A 19,105-nucleotide genomic window follows, 5' to 3' on the forward strand; every position below is an offset into this window, starting at 1 on the left:
CCACGGCCAGAGACTCCGTACCTCCAAGGATCCAGAAACTCAGATGAATACCAAAGTACCAACATTGGGACTGGATAGGCTCAGAACTCAGGCAGCTGATTATCAGGGGTGATTACCTCCTGAGCTGTATAAGCCTGGAACTGACTCCGGGCAACTCAGAACTCAGAACCTGAGACAAGCCTGGAACTGGAAGCCGGTACCCAGAGACACAGAGATGGCTCCAGAAGTTGAAAGACTCAGAGCAGTAACTACCCAAAATAGCCAGTAGGTGAGACAGGAAGAGGCTGAAGAGAGCTAGATCTACAGGGGGGTGACAGCTGGAATCTGTACAGCAGCAGATAGAATGAAGCTGAATCCATACAAAGTGTTAATAGTCTGTATTACAGCAGGCAGAATGAAGCTGAATTCACATGAATGGCTAATGGCCGAAGTCTGTATAACAGCAGGCAGAATGAAGCAGCAAACATACAGCAACAGTGGTAAGCTGGAACTAGGAAGTGTTGCACTGGCAATTTGCTGAGTGTAGGAGGTAACTTTTATAGTCTGCAGAGGGAGCTAATTGGTGGATGAAGTCAGGTGCTCAGAATAAGCAGGATGTAACAAAATGTATTATCCAAGATGGCAGCCTCCAGAATAACAGACAGCAGTCACACTTTGTTCCATGATTTAGAATGCTGCATTCTGACAGGAGGGAGGTGAACGGTGATATGATACCGCCAAGTGGCGTAAACAGTGCTAAGATCCCGATTTATGACAATCTTGATTTATGTATTTAATGTAAAAAAATTATGAAAATATAACTATTTTTTTAAACCAACCATATTTTTATTAATGGTTCTGATGTGACCATATATTGCACATATGTTTGTGCTTATACTGCACTCTGCTTTGTCTGTTAACATACAGCAAGTAACGTTTAGGCAGAGAGTATTACACCCGATTCAAATCGACACGCATCAAAAAAGTTGGCAAGTATGAAAAAGACACATGCATGCTTAACTTGCATCTACACACCCTTATGGTACTGCACGCGAACATTTCCATGCCTGCATTCTCCGCTCCAAGAGCTACTGATACATGCAACTGTAAACAGTGAGTAAGTTGTTTATATGAGTGGTGCAATCAATTTTGCACTAAGATGCATATTTATGGTGCATATGAAACTCTAAATTAGACCCCCATGTAGAATTTGTAGGTGAATCATGTAAAACTTGACACATAGGAAACGCATACATTTTTATTATGAGAATATGTACTTTGCATGTGACCTAATTACAAAGAAGCCATGCAGCATGTGTATTTTATGTGTCCAGATTTACATAGCTATTTTTTTTTAACCCAATATACTGTATACAACAGACATCTGATATAAAAGTATTGCATTTTTGAAACATGCATATTTTCAGGTTTTAAAAGAGAAGTAAATAAGTGACATTTCACTATCACTAGAAATGAATTCACATATTTATTTTTTAAACCTGGCTCATTTAAATTACACCCTGCAATTAGTTTACATATATAGTAACAAAAAGCAATAAGGGGCGCTGTATCCAACAGTTTCTATTTATTGAATATAATAGCAATAGCAAAATCATTAAATGCAATAAAATAATTATACAAAATCAACATTCAGTGGACATCAAGTGATCCCAAATACAAATCCCCTAAGGATCACAGTATAAAAATGCAACTCACGGGCAACAAATCAGCTGATGCACATGAGCAATAACTCATAGAAAAGGAATATATAACACACACTTAATAGTGGTTCACAGAAACACCTTGATAGATGGTTAAATGCTATCAAGCGCTGGATTATTGCGCTAAAGACTTTTTATCACTGTTGCTGCAGTTGCTGCATGCTAAAGTCTAACTGTTTTGCCGATTAATATTAACGGAATCTGGAGAGCTTACATCTGATATAAATCATCAACGCTTATCCATTACAAAGGACCCTCCATTGCAATTAACCGCCTCAGCGGCACTTCTGCACTTGATAAATCATTACAATTATACCAAAGGAATATTTTATTAATGAATGCTATACACCGTTTTGTTGCATGAAAAGTTAAATCTGCCCTTGAAACAAGGAGAGTTTATTAGTGCTAATCTGGACATTGCTTGTTCCCTTTATTTTTAGGGATTTGAATAATCTACACCGCTGCAGCGGTTGTATGTATGTTATTAAGCACTACAAGTATTTGCATTTAACCATCTATCAAGGTGTTTCTGTGAACCACTATCAAGTGTGTGTTATATATTCCTTTTCTATGAGTTATTGCTCATGTGCATCAGCTGATTTGTTGCCCGTGAGTTGCATTTTTATACTGTGATCCTTAGGGGATTTGTATTTGGGATCACTTGATGTCCACTGAATGTTGATTTTGTATAATTATTTTATTGCATTTAACGATTTTGCTATTGCTATTATATTCAATAAATAGAAACTGTTGGATACAGCGCCCCTTATTGCTTTTTGTTACTATTTACTATGAAGCAGATTCAGATTTCTGCTTGAAGGGAGCTGCGGTCCGAACACCATATACTATTAATTGATTCCTAGCGCCTTAATTTTTTGTTTTACTGTAGTTTACATATATGATGTTTTTTCTGTATGCTTGCATAGTACAATCTTTATCTGCATGTTTTAGGTTCAGTACTGTGCCTGTAATGTTGTAACATGGACAGTGAGAGAGGCGTGTATAGCTGGCCTGAAAGCATAACTCCATCCAAACAAAAAACTGTAGAAACAAGTGCCATCATTAATATACAAAATGATACTTAAGCTTCAAATAAGCAGAACAAACTACAGTACCATGTGAAATCATAAATGTTCACTCTCCAGAGATAAGAGTACCTACTTGTTGCAAGGTGAGGGGGACATGATACAAATCATGTCATCCGGCCACAGCCGACCTTGATAAACCCCGAGCAGCAGGGGTGTGATCATGTCAGGTGAGTGTTTACTGAGGTGGAGGTGCCTGATGACATGATCAACCAGCTCACCTGATGAATTGAATTATGTCATGAAGCCCCATCCAATCCATTCAACCAGCAAATTCAGAAAATCCCTCCTGCTCTCAGCTGCCGTATTTGGAATTAAAAAAGCATGTGGGGAGGTCCATTGCTGAAATTGTGTGCTGACAAAGTGGGCTGGAGAGGGTGAAAAAGGCAACCAATGTGTTCTGGACGAGCTGTGATTTTACAGCAGAAATGCTGCATAATTATTCAATGTAAATGCTATTGTATGAGGGGCAGTATCATATCTCTACTAGTGAGCTGCCAAAATACAAGGTTCTGTGTTTGACAGCACAACCCCAAAAAATACAAAGCATTTTTTTTTTAAAACCAAATGTAGTAATCTGAATTGCAATTAAACAGTCCCTGCTTTCCCTATCTCGCTGGGCGTTCACTTAGTGTGGTGATAACTACAAGTAACTCCAACTTCAAGTAGCTTTACTCTTGTTGTTAATCATGGAACAGTCTATAGATCGGGAGCATCCCAGTACTAGTACTGGCAGCAGTAATACTTTTTCAACCTCTACTAGTTAAACAGGTCATGTGGGAAGAAAGTATTCTAAAGGACACTCCAAAGTAAAACAATGTTTGTCACTATCAAAGAAAATATCAGCTCTTGATGTAAGTATTAAGGAAAAATTTACTGATGAATGTGGTGATTTGTCTGAAAAAAGGAAAATAGCTAAAATTCTATATATCACCTGGAGTCCCAAGAAAAGACTTACACCAGGGACACTTTTTACTTGTAGTGGTCCTGCTACAGTACGAGAATGCCCATTGCAAATGCAAGTGCTCAACACGGTCATGTAACTTCTGTAACTTCCCATGCATCACCATCTCACTCTGAGCGTAGGTCTGTCACCACCAGAAAAGGCATCAGTGTAGGAAAAGAAAGCTGAGGCTGAAGTTTGTCCATGAGTGCTATGTGTGAGTCTGACATTTCAGATTCTGACACTGTAATTATAGAGCAGCTTCCTTCCAAAATTTTTGAACCATTTGGAAAAGTGAGGATGAGTAATAATGATGATGATTGATTGAAAGCTTCTAATATTCAACAGGATGAGGGAGATAATTGTAGATCTGACAATTATGAATGTATTGGACTTTGACAAAGAGGATGATGTTGCATTTGTCCAAGTAGTGGAACCACTTCATGTCTATGATAAGGGAATTTTCATGCCTGGGCAAACTACAAAACAATCCACCTCTTGCGTGTGGAAACATTTTTATCGAAACCCAGACAATATTTGTCAAGGCATCAGTAGCCTTTGTAATGTCATAATAAGTAGAGGTAGGGATATTGACCACTTAAGCAACTTCTGCATGTTATGTCATTTGCTGCAAGTTCATTTAAGTGGTTTATCAAAAGCGGGAAAATCATGTATAATAACAAGCAGTCCAGCATCAGTTACCGGCAGATTTGATAGATACCTCATGCAAGCTTATCCATCAATACCTTCATCGTCAACCTCCTCATTATTAGTACAAAGTCCAGCATCCAATTTGCAAATGCAAATTGACTCCCCTTTGTCCCCTTCTATACAGAAGGGGACAAAGAAGACTAAGCATAGCTTTAAACAACAATTGTCTCTGAAACAGTCGTTTGCAAGAGGAACTAAGTATGGCAGGCATCCTGTTGCACAGCCCCAGGAAGGAGGTATGGATTTTGCAGTTTCTGCCCTGCAGGTCATGGTTCTCAGCAAATCGCATTATTGAGGTCCATTTCTCTACGAATTTGGCAGGATCCGAGAGAAAGGCCTGCTCTCCCAGGGGTCTGAATGAATTACCCAAAATGTATGGTACATACAAGTCACAAAAGCTGGAAGTTTGATATTATAGACAGTAACCAATGAAGCCTATTCTTGTGAGCTGTCATTTTCTTTTTTGTGCATAAGTGCGTACTGCATTACAGTCTATGAATCAGGAAGCAGCAAACAGAACAGTACATGATGCGGAACACTAATCTCAGAAAACAGAACACTAACAGGCACAAATTAAACATGAACAGAAAGTAACAAATAAACAAACACTAATTTATAATGACTTCAAACTGAAAAAATAAGCATTTTCTAAGCAATAATATGGTCCTGATTCATCAAGGCATGTATCTGACAATTTTGTGCATATCATATGCAAAATCACTCCAAATCACACCAGGTCAACTAAACACAGCATCATTCAATGCATCTTTAAATAAAAAGCACACTTACTATAGCCTATGAATTCTGTGTGGGAACTGGGAGGGAGAGGGACGTTCAATGTACAGTAACAGGGATAAGAAGGGTCCACTTACACAGCAGCGCATCCCACCACCCTAGGATAGGGTGGGGGGATGTAGAGCTTATTTGACCCAAGTGCTGAAACATGTAAAATATGTAGAATTTTCTATTAGAAAAATGGAAACTGTTGGCAGTTATGCCACACCTTAGTTATGCCATATTGTGCAACATTGTTATAAAGTCCACAAAGAGACATAAGTGTGTCCACAGCTTGTCCATTCTCATGTAGTGGGTGTGGTCACATCGCATAAGTCGCGAGTCATACTGCTTCCCTGTAACACATTTGACCTCCTGTACCTCTGTAGAAAACCCACCAACCTGGAGTAGCGCACACAAACATACTCCTGTAACTACACAATACTCCCATTCCTGTAGCAACACATTCTCCCCCCACCGGTAGCAACAGCGTCTCCCCATTGCAGCAACAGATTAACACCTTCCTCTGCACATTTTTACCTTCCCTCATGACCATTAGCTTTGTTTTTCTTGTGAGACTGAGCTCTGTGGTAATACCTTAAATTTTCTGCCAGACCAGACAAAGTGCACTGACAAATGGATGATCTCCTCCCTTTTAGCAGGTGCACATATTGAGTCTATTGCGGATATACTGCCCTGCTGGCTGAGAAGAGCAAACTCCCTTACCCAGACCCGACTCACACTGTACTCTGGCGCTCTGTGTTAATTGACCTTTTAAGCCTCCTGTTGGGCTACCTAGTTCATCCCATTTCCGGCACCCAGGAAAGAGAGACCACAATGTAATTTTATGATGTCTATGCCTCTACAGTCGCAGATGTCGATCTTTCAGCCTTCCCAGCTCATACCGTACAAGCAGCCCTGAAAAGGGCACCTGTGACTATATGAGAGAAATAACTGCAGCGCAGCACCCTGAGTTTCTAGTGAATATAGTCTTTACTAAAGTCCATTGGCAAAGTGAATCATAAAAGCTATTAGTCTTGAAATTATCGGTATGCAGGTATATACATTTTTTTATCCCAAACTTGGCTGTAGCCGACTCTCCGTTGATGATGGTTCCTTCTCGTTAATCTTGCTGTGGTCTCCTCTCCATGGATTTGCTTTTAGATTTTCCTAAAGGTGAAAGTGAAATTTCCAAAGTATCCTTTCTAGGGAAGTTCTTCTTTTTTGGAGGTTGTCCTGAATCAATAGGTCGTCTTGACATCTGTGTGGGTGTCCTCATGTTTTCTACAGATTCCCAGGAACTTCTTACTTTTGGGTGCCCACTGAGGTTGATAGTCTCTATGGTTTCTTTCATGCGTTCCACTGTGGAACACACAGTGATTTTTGGATGCCGATGTTACAGTTTCTCCAAGAGACCAGTATCTTAGTGCGTCCTGCTTGCATATATAAAGTTACCTCTGTGTAAATTGAAGTAGCGCAAGTCTGTCTTTTAGCCAATGCATTGTAGCTGATTTACAGTTTTCCTTAGGCATGGATGCAGAATCTGTGTGGACGATGACTCTTATTATATGATTCAGGTGTCATTGCTCTCTTCTCATTGGTCTTGTGTATCCACCAGTAATCCGTAAGAGTACAGCTCATGTGATTACTTATATTTGATCTCCATTGAGGTGGGCTTGTAATCTGTTGTGGTTGATTGAAAATGCCCTTGGTCATGTAGTGCCTGATTCATTAAGGAAAGGAAGGCAAAAAAAATGAGTAACTTTGAACCTTGGCCATGTTGTATTGCAGAGGGAGGTACATTTAAAATGTGTAGACAGATTTATAATTGGGATAGAGCATGTCCTAGATCAACTTTTAATGTCAGCATAAAAATAAAGCTATCAAGTATTTGTGTCCTACATGAAAAAACAGCCAATATTTTCCTTCTGTGCAAAATAATAAACTCATTTGCACCCCTTGCATTGTAGCATGGTTTTATCAAGGTTCAAAGTTACTAATCTTTTTCTTTACTCTCCTTAATGAATCAGGCCCATAGTCTGTATCACTTGATTCACCTCCAATATACAATATTGAAGGTGAATGCATGCAATAAACCTGATTTCTCCTTTAATGGGTCATATAATCAAAAATTGTCAAGGCAAATTGCCGTAGAAAAACATCTATAATAACATATATAATCATACAAATGCCATAGGTCCCATCTAGCAACTATTGATTTAGGACAACCTTCAAAAAAGAACTTCCTTGGAAAGAATACTTTGGTCTTTGGACATTTCACTTTCTGAAAAATCTAAAATCAAATCGATTGGAATGAGACCACAGCAAAATTAAGAAGAAGGAACCACCATCAACAGAGGGTCAGCTACAACCAAGTTTGGGCTAAAGACTTTTATCTGCATACTGATAATTTCAAAACTAATACCTTTTATGATTCACTTTGCCATTGGACATTAGTAAAGACCTGGGGGTAAATGTATCAAGCTGAGAGTTTTCCGGCGGGTTTGAAAAACCAATTAGAGTCTAGCTATCTTTTATTTAGTACATTCTACAAAATGACAGCTATAATCTGATTGGTTGCTATAGACAGCATCCCCACTTTTCAAACCTGCCGGCAAACTCTCAGATTGATACATTTACCCCCTGATTCATCAAGGCATGCATAGTGGGCCTGATTCACTAAGTAAAGTATGGCAAAAAAAAAATAAGTATGCTTTCTCCTGGACAAAACTATGTTAGAATGCAAGGGGTGAAAATTTGTTTTTTGTTTTACACATAAGTTAAATACTGACTGTTGTTTCATGTAGCACACAAATACTTGATAGCATTTTTTAAAGATGATCTAGGACATGCTCTACCCCAACTATAAGTCTTGCCATCACATTTTAAATTTACATCCGCCTCCAATGCAACATGGTTTTGCCAAGGTGCAAAGTTACTCATTTTTTCCTTTACTTTCCTTAATGAATCATGCCCAATGTGCATTTGTTTCAAAATGCCCAGAATTATGGGCATATGTGTGCCCAAATTCAATATGGAATGGATCTGAAGATATGTGTGCTGAGGAGTTCGGGTCTACATCTGCTCAGTTCTACTACAGAAGACACTGCAGGATACGTTCATTACCTATGTGGAATATAAATTCGCAAAAGAACACACAGAAACAAAAAAACAATGTCACCTGTTAATAATATAGGCAATATAGGCAAAAAAGATTAAAAAAAGTATTTTATATTTTTTCACACATGAAATACATCTATTAGGCTGTCGTTAATATCTATTGAACATAAAATCATTTTTTACATTTGCTCCTGATTGCAAACACATGTTATAGCATGCATACGTGACTGTCATCACTAATAAGCAGGACTTAGACTAGGGACTATAGCTGGAGTAAGAGATACAGCAGAAAATCCAGTAACTTTCAGATGCCCCAAGCTTGAATCGGATATGGTTGCCTGCGCTCAAGTTTGGCACACACTTACTATTCATTCACTACGTGCGAATGCTCTTTCCCAGCCCCATTCCCTCTCAGAAATCATAGGCTGTAGCAAGAGTTCTTTGTGTATGCAGATTAATTGAACATTGCTGCGTTTAGTTGCATATTGTCTGGTTCTGGAAATGCGCAGATCAAACTTGCGGATTGTGTGCACAAAATCAGCATTTACATTCCTTGATGAATCAGGTCCTATATTCACTAGAAACACAGGATGTATCATTACAGTTATCTCTCTTATGTTGCACCATAGGGTTGGAGTTTTGACATCTCCTGAAGCTGCTCTTTATGTACAGTAGAGAACCAAGTATTATTTTTGAGCACAGAATATCTATTACACCTTCAATTATAGCAGATAGTTCAATTATCCTAACAACAGCTGGTTTAATGAGGAATTGCTGCTACCTCCCCCCCCCCCCCACCCCATCCCAGGGACACATACTGCTAACAGTTTTTAAAGGTATCATTTCTAAATGACTTTTGTTATTTTTATTTGCAAATGTACTGTAGTATTTTAAAATAAATTGTGAGATAACCAATATAAAGGAAATGGATATTGCCTATTGATTTAATTTACATACATATTTACTTTCAGTATATGGGGGAAGACAAGTCAATTTCTTGATTGCATGTAATGGTGATAATAAAGAATAAAAGAAGTTTTCAAGTACCCTTTTCCTCAGCATCGAAAGGTTCTGTTCTTATTGATCTCAGTTCCTCAGCTGCTGAAGACAACAGATATTGGTGCCTAACTTCATATGCATGTTATGTTCATATATGCATCTTATCACATAAAGGCTTACTAATAGTGGCATAGGACAGATGGTACTACAAGCAAACCAAATGACTATAGATAGAAGGGGAATGTACATTTATTGCTGTTAATTTATAAAAAAAATCCACTTAAACTCCTTTATGTGGAGCTGGTGCATCTGCAAATCAATAAACTTTTTTTATTGCCACTCACAGTATGATACGGTATTTGAGAATATCTACGTATAAGGTTGTCCCTAACATCTAGATGTGCTTTAACACAACTGCAATTTTTCCAAATTTAGAATTTCAAACTGAACTATCTCATACTGCAAGTGAGTATAAACTATTAATTGCATATCAATGGATAGGTAGATGGATAAAATAATAATATTTTGTATAACGAGTTCTAAAAACAATATTTTGTACCCACATTCATGTACATTATTGCAGGCTATCTAACTTTCAATATGGTTCACCTTGATGTGCCAGATAATCTTCCTCTATCATTTTGAATAGATTGAATTGGTAATCTCAAACATCTTGTCACAATAATCCATAAAAACAAGCATTTAACCAAAATAGGCGCATGCCATCAGAGATAACAAAGTAAGTAACAGTATTAACATTGCTGTTTCTTTTTCTGTTCCTCTAAACAGCCTCCAATATGTTTCAGGAATGATGCTAACATTAATTGTATAATTTATTTATTCTAAATAACCATCTTAACACGAACACATTAAATTGATTATACATTTTAATATAATATTTAAGAATATTAATATTTACAGTAAAGGGCGGCGCCTTCAGGTGTATATAATATATATATAAACATATAAGCACAAATGTACACAGAAATAGTCCAGAGTAGTTAGAACAAGACGGTGTCTGTATCTGCACCACAGATGGCTATAGATCACTGTAGTACAGGATAAATATATTCAAAAGTTGATCGTGCAGAATAAATAGAAGTGGTGTGCGTACCAGATATATAAAATCAAACCGCTTATCTGTATAGTAGCTCCTTAGAATTCCCGGAGTATGATCTGCAACCAATTCTCCTTAACGATGGATAAAATGTATGTTCTAAAACAACCGCGACACCAAACTTATCCGCTCATCATAAAAGGAAATATATAAAAAGCCATATGGTGTAGTATTTTTCACATGAACATTTTATTCAAATATAGCATTAAGAGTACAAACTCACAATATATATGCTTTAAAAAGGCTTATCTGTAAGTGACTGGTCTGCAGTCTCATCCCCTTGTATAGTAGAAGTCTCTCAGCAGGCTCCACACAGAAGCTCAGTGCAGGATATTCTAATGGTATGTATCTCAGGGTGTAGCAGTACAGCCAGTGGTCTTTCAGATGTGGTGTAAGGGCTCAACGCGTTTCGTTCATTCAAAGAACTTCATCAGGAGTACTCCTGATGAAGTTCTTTGAATGAACGAAACGCGTTGAGCCCCTACACTACATCTGAAAGACCACTGGCTGTACTGCTACACCCTGAGATACATACCATTAGAATATCCTGCACTGAGCTTCTGTGTGGAGCCTGCTGAGAGACTTCTACTATACAAGGGGATGAGACTGCAGACCAGTCACTTACAGATAAGACTTTTTAAAGCATATATATTGTGAGTTTGTACTCTTAATGCTATATTTGAATAAAATGTTCATGTGAAAAATACTACACCATATGGCTTTTTATATATTTCCTTTTATGATGAGCGGATAAGTTTGGTGTCGCGGTTGTTTTAGAACATACATTTTATCCATCGTTAAGGAGAATTGGTTGCAGATCATACTCCGGGAATTCTAAGGAGCTACTATACAGATAAGCGGTTTGATTTTATATATCTGGTACGCACACCACTTCTATTTATTCTGCACGATCAACTTTTGAATATATTTATCCTGTACTACAGTGATCTATAGCCATCTGTGGTGCAGATACAGACACCGTCTTGTTCTAACTACTCTGGACTATTTCTGTGTACATTTGTGCTTATATGTTTATATATATTATATACACCTGAAGGCGCCGTCCTTTACTATTTATATCCTACTATGTTATCGGACTAACCATCCGCTTTTAAGGTTGGCTGCCACACGTACGTTGTGGAGGTGTTGCTTTTACTGTTGCTTTTACTATTGTATAATCATCTATTTATTTACTGCCTTATACACGCACATGCAATTTTGTATTTGTGTTATATTCCATATATTGGGTAAGCGCCATCTGTAGATATCTTGTTTGTTCTCTCTATATTAATATTTACATACATTATTTATAAATGCATTTACCACTCTATAGTTTTAAGCGGTAATGTCATTATTTTAGCCAATAAGTAAAGCCATATCTCTTTCATACAAGTACTTTTATTCTGATATGTTATGCCTCTCACAGCCAGACGGCTCAAACAAAGTTATTTTTACTGTATATGTATGCCAGCCTGGTGCGTAGTTTATGATCACATGGAGTTAGTTTAAACAACTGCGTGTGACAGCATCCTTCTCTGGAGGAAAGTACCTGTGTGATTGTATCCTAAAAGATGACAGTCTATCGTTTTAAATAATTGACCAGTGTTTTATATATTGATTAAGTTTATTTATTCAGAATTGTAATATAATAACATATTCATTTGCAACTGCAATAATAATAAAAATAAATGGCACCATAAAATGACACAACTAAAGGAAAAATTGGCAAATGCTTATTATGATATTTCTGTTACACAGGGCATTGCCAGGTGTAAATATTTTCTCACAGCTTTATTTATGATAGAGTTCAAAAAGGTAATGACACTATTTGCAAAGCAATTCATATATAAAGTAATATAATGATAACACTTAACCAAAATACCAGTTTTACAATAACAAAAGTAGATGGCTATTGGGAATTTCATTTTAGACCACTGAAACAAACCATTTTTTTTTCTCATTTACAATACAGACTTCTATATCTGTATGCAAAAGGTAAACACTGCAACATTACATGCAAGCAATCACTTGAAACACTTACCTGCCATTTTACTTTCCACCAGTATTGTCAATATTGAAAAAATAGGCAGCTGAGAAATGTATATTTTCTACAGTGTGTGCTGGACTTGTCGTTCCGGAAATATGTAGTTGCCTTTCATGGTGTTACTAACCAGCAGAACACACTTCCTGAAGTCATGCATCAGAGCAAAGAAGAAGTTATTCTAAACTATACAGTTATGCTCAAAACAATGAAGCAAGCGTCCCTGATAACAATTTCTTGTCATGACACCTACTGATGTTCAGGAAATCCTTTTCATGTTCATTCAGCTGTGTGTATTTTCTCTTTTGTACATACATGTACATACATATTTTGCACACCAGAGGTTTTCAGCCTGTGACACGTGTACCTCCAAGTTTACAATATAAGTTTACAATGTAATATAAGTCTCAGTTGTAAAGCGCTACGGAATATGTTGGCGCTATATAAATAAATGTTGATGAATGTTGATGATAGGTGTTTAATTAAGAAGTCTGTTATCGATAGGACAAAACCTCTAGAATTAGGGATTTTTCCTTTGTTTCAAAGCCCCCTGGCCGATGAAGACTATTGCTAGCGTTAATCTACGCTGGGGCCACAGATGATGTTATTATCTCAGAATGGTGTTAACCAGGGCCATAACAAGAAAAAAATATTTATTTTCTTTCTTTTTAAATAAATTTCATTATTTATTCTCTATTTATTTTTCACCGTTTTTTAACTTCAAATTGTTTATTTTTTTTAAAAAAATGGAAGCCCAAGTTCAGGCTTCCAGTTCCAGAATGCATGTGCAGACTGGCCAGATGAGCAGTATGACTCCACTTTCTGCTGCCAATCTACCTTAACAACAATCAACAATACAATATCTATCAATTAAATTAACATAGACATGTATTTTTCTGTGTAAGAATAAACATTAAGTATGGTGAAATCTTCAAAACCTTTACAGAATCAGATGGTGAAATTATTCCCGAACTATGATATATTCTCTTAATTACACATAATAACAAATATTAAATTATGTTTGGAATATTTGTTTAGCACATATTTTTTAATTTGTATTGTTTGTAATTGGGAGAAAGATAACTGAGGTCTACATAATCCTAAAGGCAGAACTCAACCAACCAAAGTTGGGATACGATTTCTGCGTATGAGAGAATAGGGGTTAAAATATCCTCCCATGTAGCAAGTTAGCACAGTATGGATTGTGTTAGGATTTTGGAATCTATTTATGGGTGTAAGTCTGCGATCACTTACTCTTGACTTTGTGAATCTTCAAGCTGCAACAAGTGCTAGTGGTTGGGCACCTTTCACATTTGCAGTATTGTGCATATACTTAATATTTTCTTCAGGGGTTTCTAAGTGCTTTGATCGCTGTTGAATTTCTGCTCAAAATTAATTATTATCTGTATAATTTACCTCATTGACTTGTGTTCTTATTTTCTTTTCTCTCCTCAATTTCTCCTCAATTCATTTTTCCTTTTCACCTTTTAATAAACTTTTCTTTGGCTTTCAATCTTTTTTTTTTTATCATGCCCAGTCACATGCACTCCCCCCCCCTTACTATTTCTCTGATGTTGCTGGGACTATCCCGAATGTGCATTGCACTGTGCTGTCCCCTCCATCCAATCGGTCCTCCGTACATCATCTATATGTACTTCTCAGGAGAGCCCGTAGAGCAGTGTCATGTCAGCCCAGGCAAACAGTGCCATGTCTGTTGCATTTTCTCTCCGCAGTGGACCTCTTCCCTCTGCACTACCTTATGGTGAGCGGGCTGAGTTGGGGATGCTTTCACTCTGCTCAGTCACTATTATTTTAGAGGTTCCTGCCTGCTGTCCTCTCCTGTTCGCCTCAGTAGCCCTCTCTCCCTCTGGGGGGGCTGCAGCAAAGCATTGCACCCAGCAGTTATAGTACCCTAACACCACCAGCCTTTCTGGGAAGCCAGTGGCTGCCCTCCCTCTCCTACTGTATGCCTTTTCATTTCTTCCTCCTATGGTAATATTCTCTGTGTCCCCCCTCACCAGTTTTCTTCATTCTCTCCTCTCAGTTTTTCCACTTCCATTTCCTATGCTGCCCCTTTCCTCTCGAAGTTCATTTAATGTGCAAGACCAGGCTTCCTCCTGTGCCCGAGGGGCTCCATTGTCCAGCTTGGACTGGCTGTAATTTTCCCTGTGCTCCTGGGAACCCTTTTTTTTTGAAGGCTAAGCATGAACTCTATAGCAGATGCTTTGACTAGATTTAATTGGAGTAAGTTCTGAGAATTAGCACCTTGGGTGAGTCATGTTCTCCTTATGTTTGGCAGCTCAGAAGGTTTAATAGCGGCAGGAGCTGGCTGTGCTAGGGGGCAGGAGGGTTCTACGGTCCAATAGTGGGCTACCTTGGGCTGGGCTACTGGGTCACCTAAATTTTTTTTCTTTAAAATGTTGCTAATAGACTGCTCAGTCGAGTCTTGCCCCCTCCTGGGCTAAAATTTGCCAACCCTCCCCTGAATAGGGGAGACACTTGCTCCACCTATCCTGATATCATATAACTTAACATGGAAGTAATGGGGGATGTACAAACAAGCAAGGGTGAATCGTGGTAAGGGGAAGCGATAAGATATACTTTCTTTTATGTGGGACTATTATAAGGGTGGAAGGGCTAAGGCAGCAATAAATTCTGGCTGGGATATCATTAATTGCTAAGTTAAAAAAAAAGGTTGACATGACCAGAAGTTTTCTAATAAGTCCTCTTTACACCACTCGTTGGTACCATATCACCGTACATCTCCCTCCTGATCGAATGCAGCATTCTATCCTTGGACAAGCATGACTTCTGTCTGCAGTACTGGAGGCTGCCATCTTGGGTGAGACATTTGCTAAGCATCCTGCTGAGTCTGAACATCTGATCTCGTCCACCAATTGGCTTCCTCTGCAGACTATAAGAGTCTTCTCCTACACTCAGCAAAGTGCCAGTGCAACACTTTCCTAGTTCCTGGTTCCAGACTGCCACAGTTAGTGTTGGTTGCTGCTTCAATCCTGTATGCTGTATACAGATCTCAACCATCATCACCATCATCATCATCATCATCACCATTTATTTATATAGTGCCACAAATTTCGCAGCGCTGTACAGAAAACTCACTCACATCAGTCCCTGCCCTTTGGGGCTTACAGTCTAAATTACCTAACACACTCACACAGACAGACAGAGAGAGACAGATTAGGGTCAATTTGTTAGCAGCCAATTAACCTACCAGTATGTTTTTGGAGTGTGGGAAAAACCAAAGCACCCGGAGGAAACCCATGCAGACATGGAGAGAACATACAAACTCCTCACAGATAAATCATTCTTTGTGTGAATTCAGCTTCATCGTGTATACTGTTATACGGACTTTATAAATAATATGGTTATATATTCCTCGTGGATTCACCTTCATTCTATCAGCTTGTGTACAGATTCCAGCTGTTATCTTCTGTGTGGATCCTCCTCTCATCAATCTATTCCTGTCTCTCCTACTGGCTATCTGGGGTAGTAGGTTGTTGTTCTGAGTCATCCACCTTCTGGAGCCATTTCTGTGTCTCGGGGTACCAACTTCCAGTTCCAGGCCTAAACCAGGTTCTGAGTTCTGAGTTGTCCAGGGCCAGTTCCAGGTTTAGTCTGTTCAGTAGGTTGCCACCCCTGTATATCCTCTGCCTGAGTTCTGTCTTCCCAGTCCCAGTTGTGGTACTATATTTGCCTGAGCCTCTGAGTTCTTGGGGGTACTAAGTCTCTGTTCGTCGGTTCAGGTTCCCCCTGTTCCTTCATCCAGGTTCCAGTCCATCAGCTCCAGATTCCAGGCATTTATTTCAGTACGGAGTCCAGTCCAGCAGTCCTCCTCCTAACTTCCAGTATACGGGATTAGAGCAACATTATGCGCAAGGCATTCATCCAGCCTCCCAGTGTCACTCACCGGACCGTGAGTGCCTCTACGCTGGTGCGTGGCTCCCTAGCCTTCCTGCCGGCACCTATCTTGAACCGCGGCCGTCCGCCATCCTGATGGACTGCGCATGCGCAGCACCCTAGAACTCTTGTGACTGTTGCTTTTAATCTAATTGGTTGATCAGGCAATTCTCACTATTTAAGGCACCTGTGCTCATTACCTCATTGCCTGATCTTGAGTCTCATTCCCTGTGAGTCTCTGAAGGTGTCTCCTGTGTTCTACTAGTGTCTTCAGTTTCCTGCTGATTCCTGTTCTACTCATCGCTGGTCTCCATATCCGCTACTGTCTCCTGTGTACTACTAGTGTCTTCAGTTCCTGTGGATTCCCTGTGCTACTCATCGCTGGTTTCCATACCTGCTACAGTCTCCTGTTTCCTGCCTGTGTCCTCAGCTGGACTCTGATTACCGGATCTACTCACCTGTGGTTCCTACACTCGTCTCTGCCGCTCAGCGTCTCTGCAGTCCCTGCATCTTCCTGTGGACAGACTGTTCTACTGAATAGCGGTATGCCTATCTGTTATTGACTTTCTACGTTTACTCTGCATATCCGCTAGGACAAGTTTCCACTCTCAGCAGCGGTATCCATACCCGCTATAGACTGTTATTGTTACGCTGCATATCTGTTTGGAATTAACCGTACTACTCAGTCGTTATATGCATAATTGTGATTGACTATCCTTTATTGGCCTGCATATCTGTGCTGAGCAAGTCTCTACCAAGCAGCGCCACATACTGTTATAGACTTTGCTGGATACGCTGCATATCTATTGGGATCAAGTTCCTCTGTGCTCTCAGTGTCTGCATCCTATTATCCTTTGTATGCCTCCACTCATCGACACCTGTACACATCCTCACTTAGTAAGCAGTGGTACAACTTGCTGTACGCAGACCACTGACTTCCCCGCTACCTACCTGCACCTGGACAAGTCTTCTCACCATAAGCAGTGGTACAACTTGCTGTATGCAGACCACTGACTTCCCCGCTACCTAACTGCACCTGGACAAGTCTTCTCACCATAGCAGTGGTACAACTTTCTGTACGCAGACCACTGACTTCCCTACTACCTCTCACATCTGCTCACGCCCATCCTGATCTCCGTGTTCAAATCTGCCTTTCCACTATATCAGCTAGTTGCTGACTCATTGACCAAGATTGCTGCAAGTCACTGACTTTCCTATTCTTTATTGGCATTCTCTCTCCATCTGCTGTGATATATGTTCCGCTAGTCACCCTGCTACCAGAGAACCGTTGTGTTAACTTCACTACTCTGGTAAGCCCAGTCATCTGGTGAATTCCTGGGCAAGACGCCTAGTGCCCGTGACAGTAAGATCAGGCCATGACAGACCCAGGATCGGAACCAACAGCTAAAGAGATGCTGCAGTATCTGGTCACCCGAATCAAACAACAAGATGTTCGCCAACAACAATTGTTGCAATATTGTCAGGATTTAGCCTCCCAAGGAACCCCTGTGCAAAATGTAGCAGCTACCGTTGATCTTCCAGTATCTCCATCTCCTTCCCCAGTGCCATCCCAGGTGTCCATCGCTTCCACGCTACACCTGCCTACTCCTTCTAAATATGATGGAGACCCCAAAACTTGTAGGGGCTTTCTTAACCAATGCTCCGTTCATTTTGAACTTCAACCTCATAACTTCTCTACTCATCGTTCCAAAGTGGCCTACCTCATCTCTTTGTTTTCCGAACAGGCTCTCGCATGGGCCTCCCCTCTGTGGGAAAGAAATGACCCTTTATTGCAAGATAGTGCCATGTTTATTTCTACGTTTCGAAGTATTTTTGACGAACCTGGTCGTGTTATCTCTGCAGCTTCCAGTATCCTCCGACTACGCCAAGGATCTAGGACTGTAGCTCAGTATGTCATTCAATTTCGGATACTTGCCTCCGAACTTCAGTGGAACACTGAGGCATTGATCGCCGCCTTCTGGCAGGGGCTTTCCGATAAAATTAAAGACGCACTGACCTCTCAAGAATTACCCTCCTCGGATGATTTGATTTCCCTTTGCCATCGTGTAGACATGAGATTTCGTGAGAGAGATTCCGAGAGAGTAACTTCCTGCAAAGCGCCTCTTCGCTCAGTATCTCAAGTTCGTCATTCTCCACCTCCAGTAGAACCTATGGAGGTAGGTCGCTCTAAACTAACATCAGAGGAGAGAGAACGAAGAGTGAAAAATTGACTCTGTATCTATTGTGCTGACTCTACTCACATGCTGAACTCATGTCCTAGGAAGTCGGGAAATGCCAGGCCCTAACCAGTTCTGGAGAGGTAAGGTTAGGGTCCCTGGAGTCCTCTCCATGTTCTACGAATGTGAAAGTTTGTGCTTTTGATGTCACCGTTTCCTTTGCTACCAAATCCTTTGTCTCTCAAGCACTTATAGATTCTGGAGCTGCCGGAAATTTTATCTCTAGTTCCCTAGTGAATCAATGGTCTCTACCAGTGACTTCCTTAAAGGTACCCATTGCCGTTACTGCTATCGATGGGTCACGTATTATTAATGGTCTCATTTTTCAAGGTACGTCTCCACTGACTCTTCAAATTGGAGCCTTACACCAGGAAAAAATTTCTTTATTGATCCTTCCTGTTACTACCAGTCCCATCGTACTAGGCCTTCCATGGCTTCAACTTCATTCCCCTCAGATTGA

At 39.8% G+C, this 19,105-nt stretch overlaps 1 protein-coding gene across 5 annotated transcripts in view; it reads right to left on the bottom strand.

Moving 5' to 3' along the window:
- BANK1 (B cell scaffold protein with ankyrin repeats 1) overlaps positions 1–12,681 on the bottom strand; it is a 348,964-nt gene extending 336,283 nt beyond the window's left edge. For 3 of the 5 annotated variants that reach the window (XM_075201133.1, XM_075201112.1, XM_075201095.1), the window contains exons 1-2: positions 12,491–12,681; positions 9,381–9,434 (exon numbers count right to left, since the gene is read on the bottom strand). In XM_075201133.1, coding sequence (XP_075057234.1) covers positions 9,381–9,434; positions 12,491–12,497 — 61 coding nt within the window. In that variant the 5' untranslated portion in view covers positions 12,498–12,681. The remainder of the gene's footprint in view (positions 1–9,380; positions 9,435–12,490) is intronic. The other 2 variants (XM_075201104.1, XM_075201122.1) reach the window with 2 other exon arrangements.
- Between the last annotated feature and the right edge of the window lie 6,424 nt (positions 12,682–19,105).

This window comes from Mixophyes fleayi, chromosome 1 (assembly GCF_038048845.1).
Source record: "Mixophyes fleayi isolate aMixFle1 chromosome 1, aMixFle1.hap1, whole genome shotgun sequence".
NCBI lineage: Eukaryota > Metazoa > Chordata > Amphibia > Anura > Limnodynastidae > Mixophyes > Mixophyes fleayi.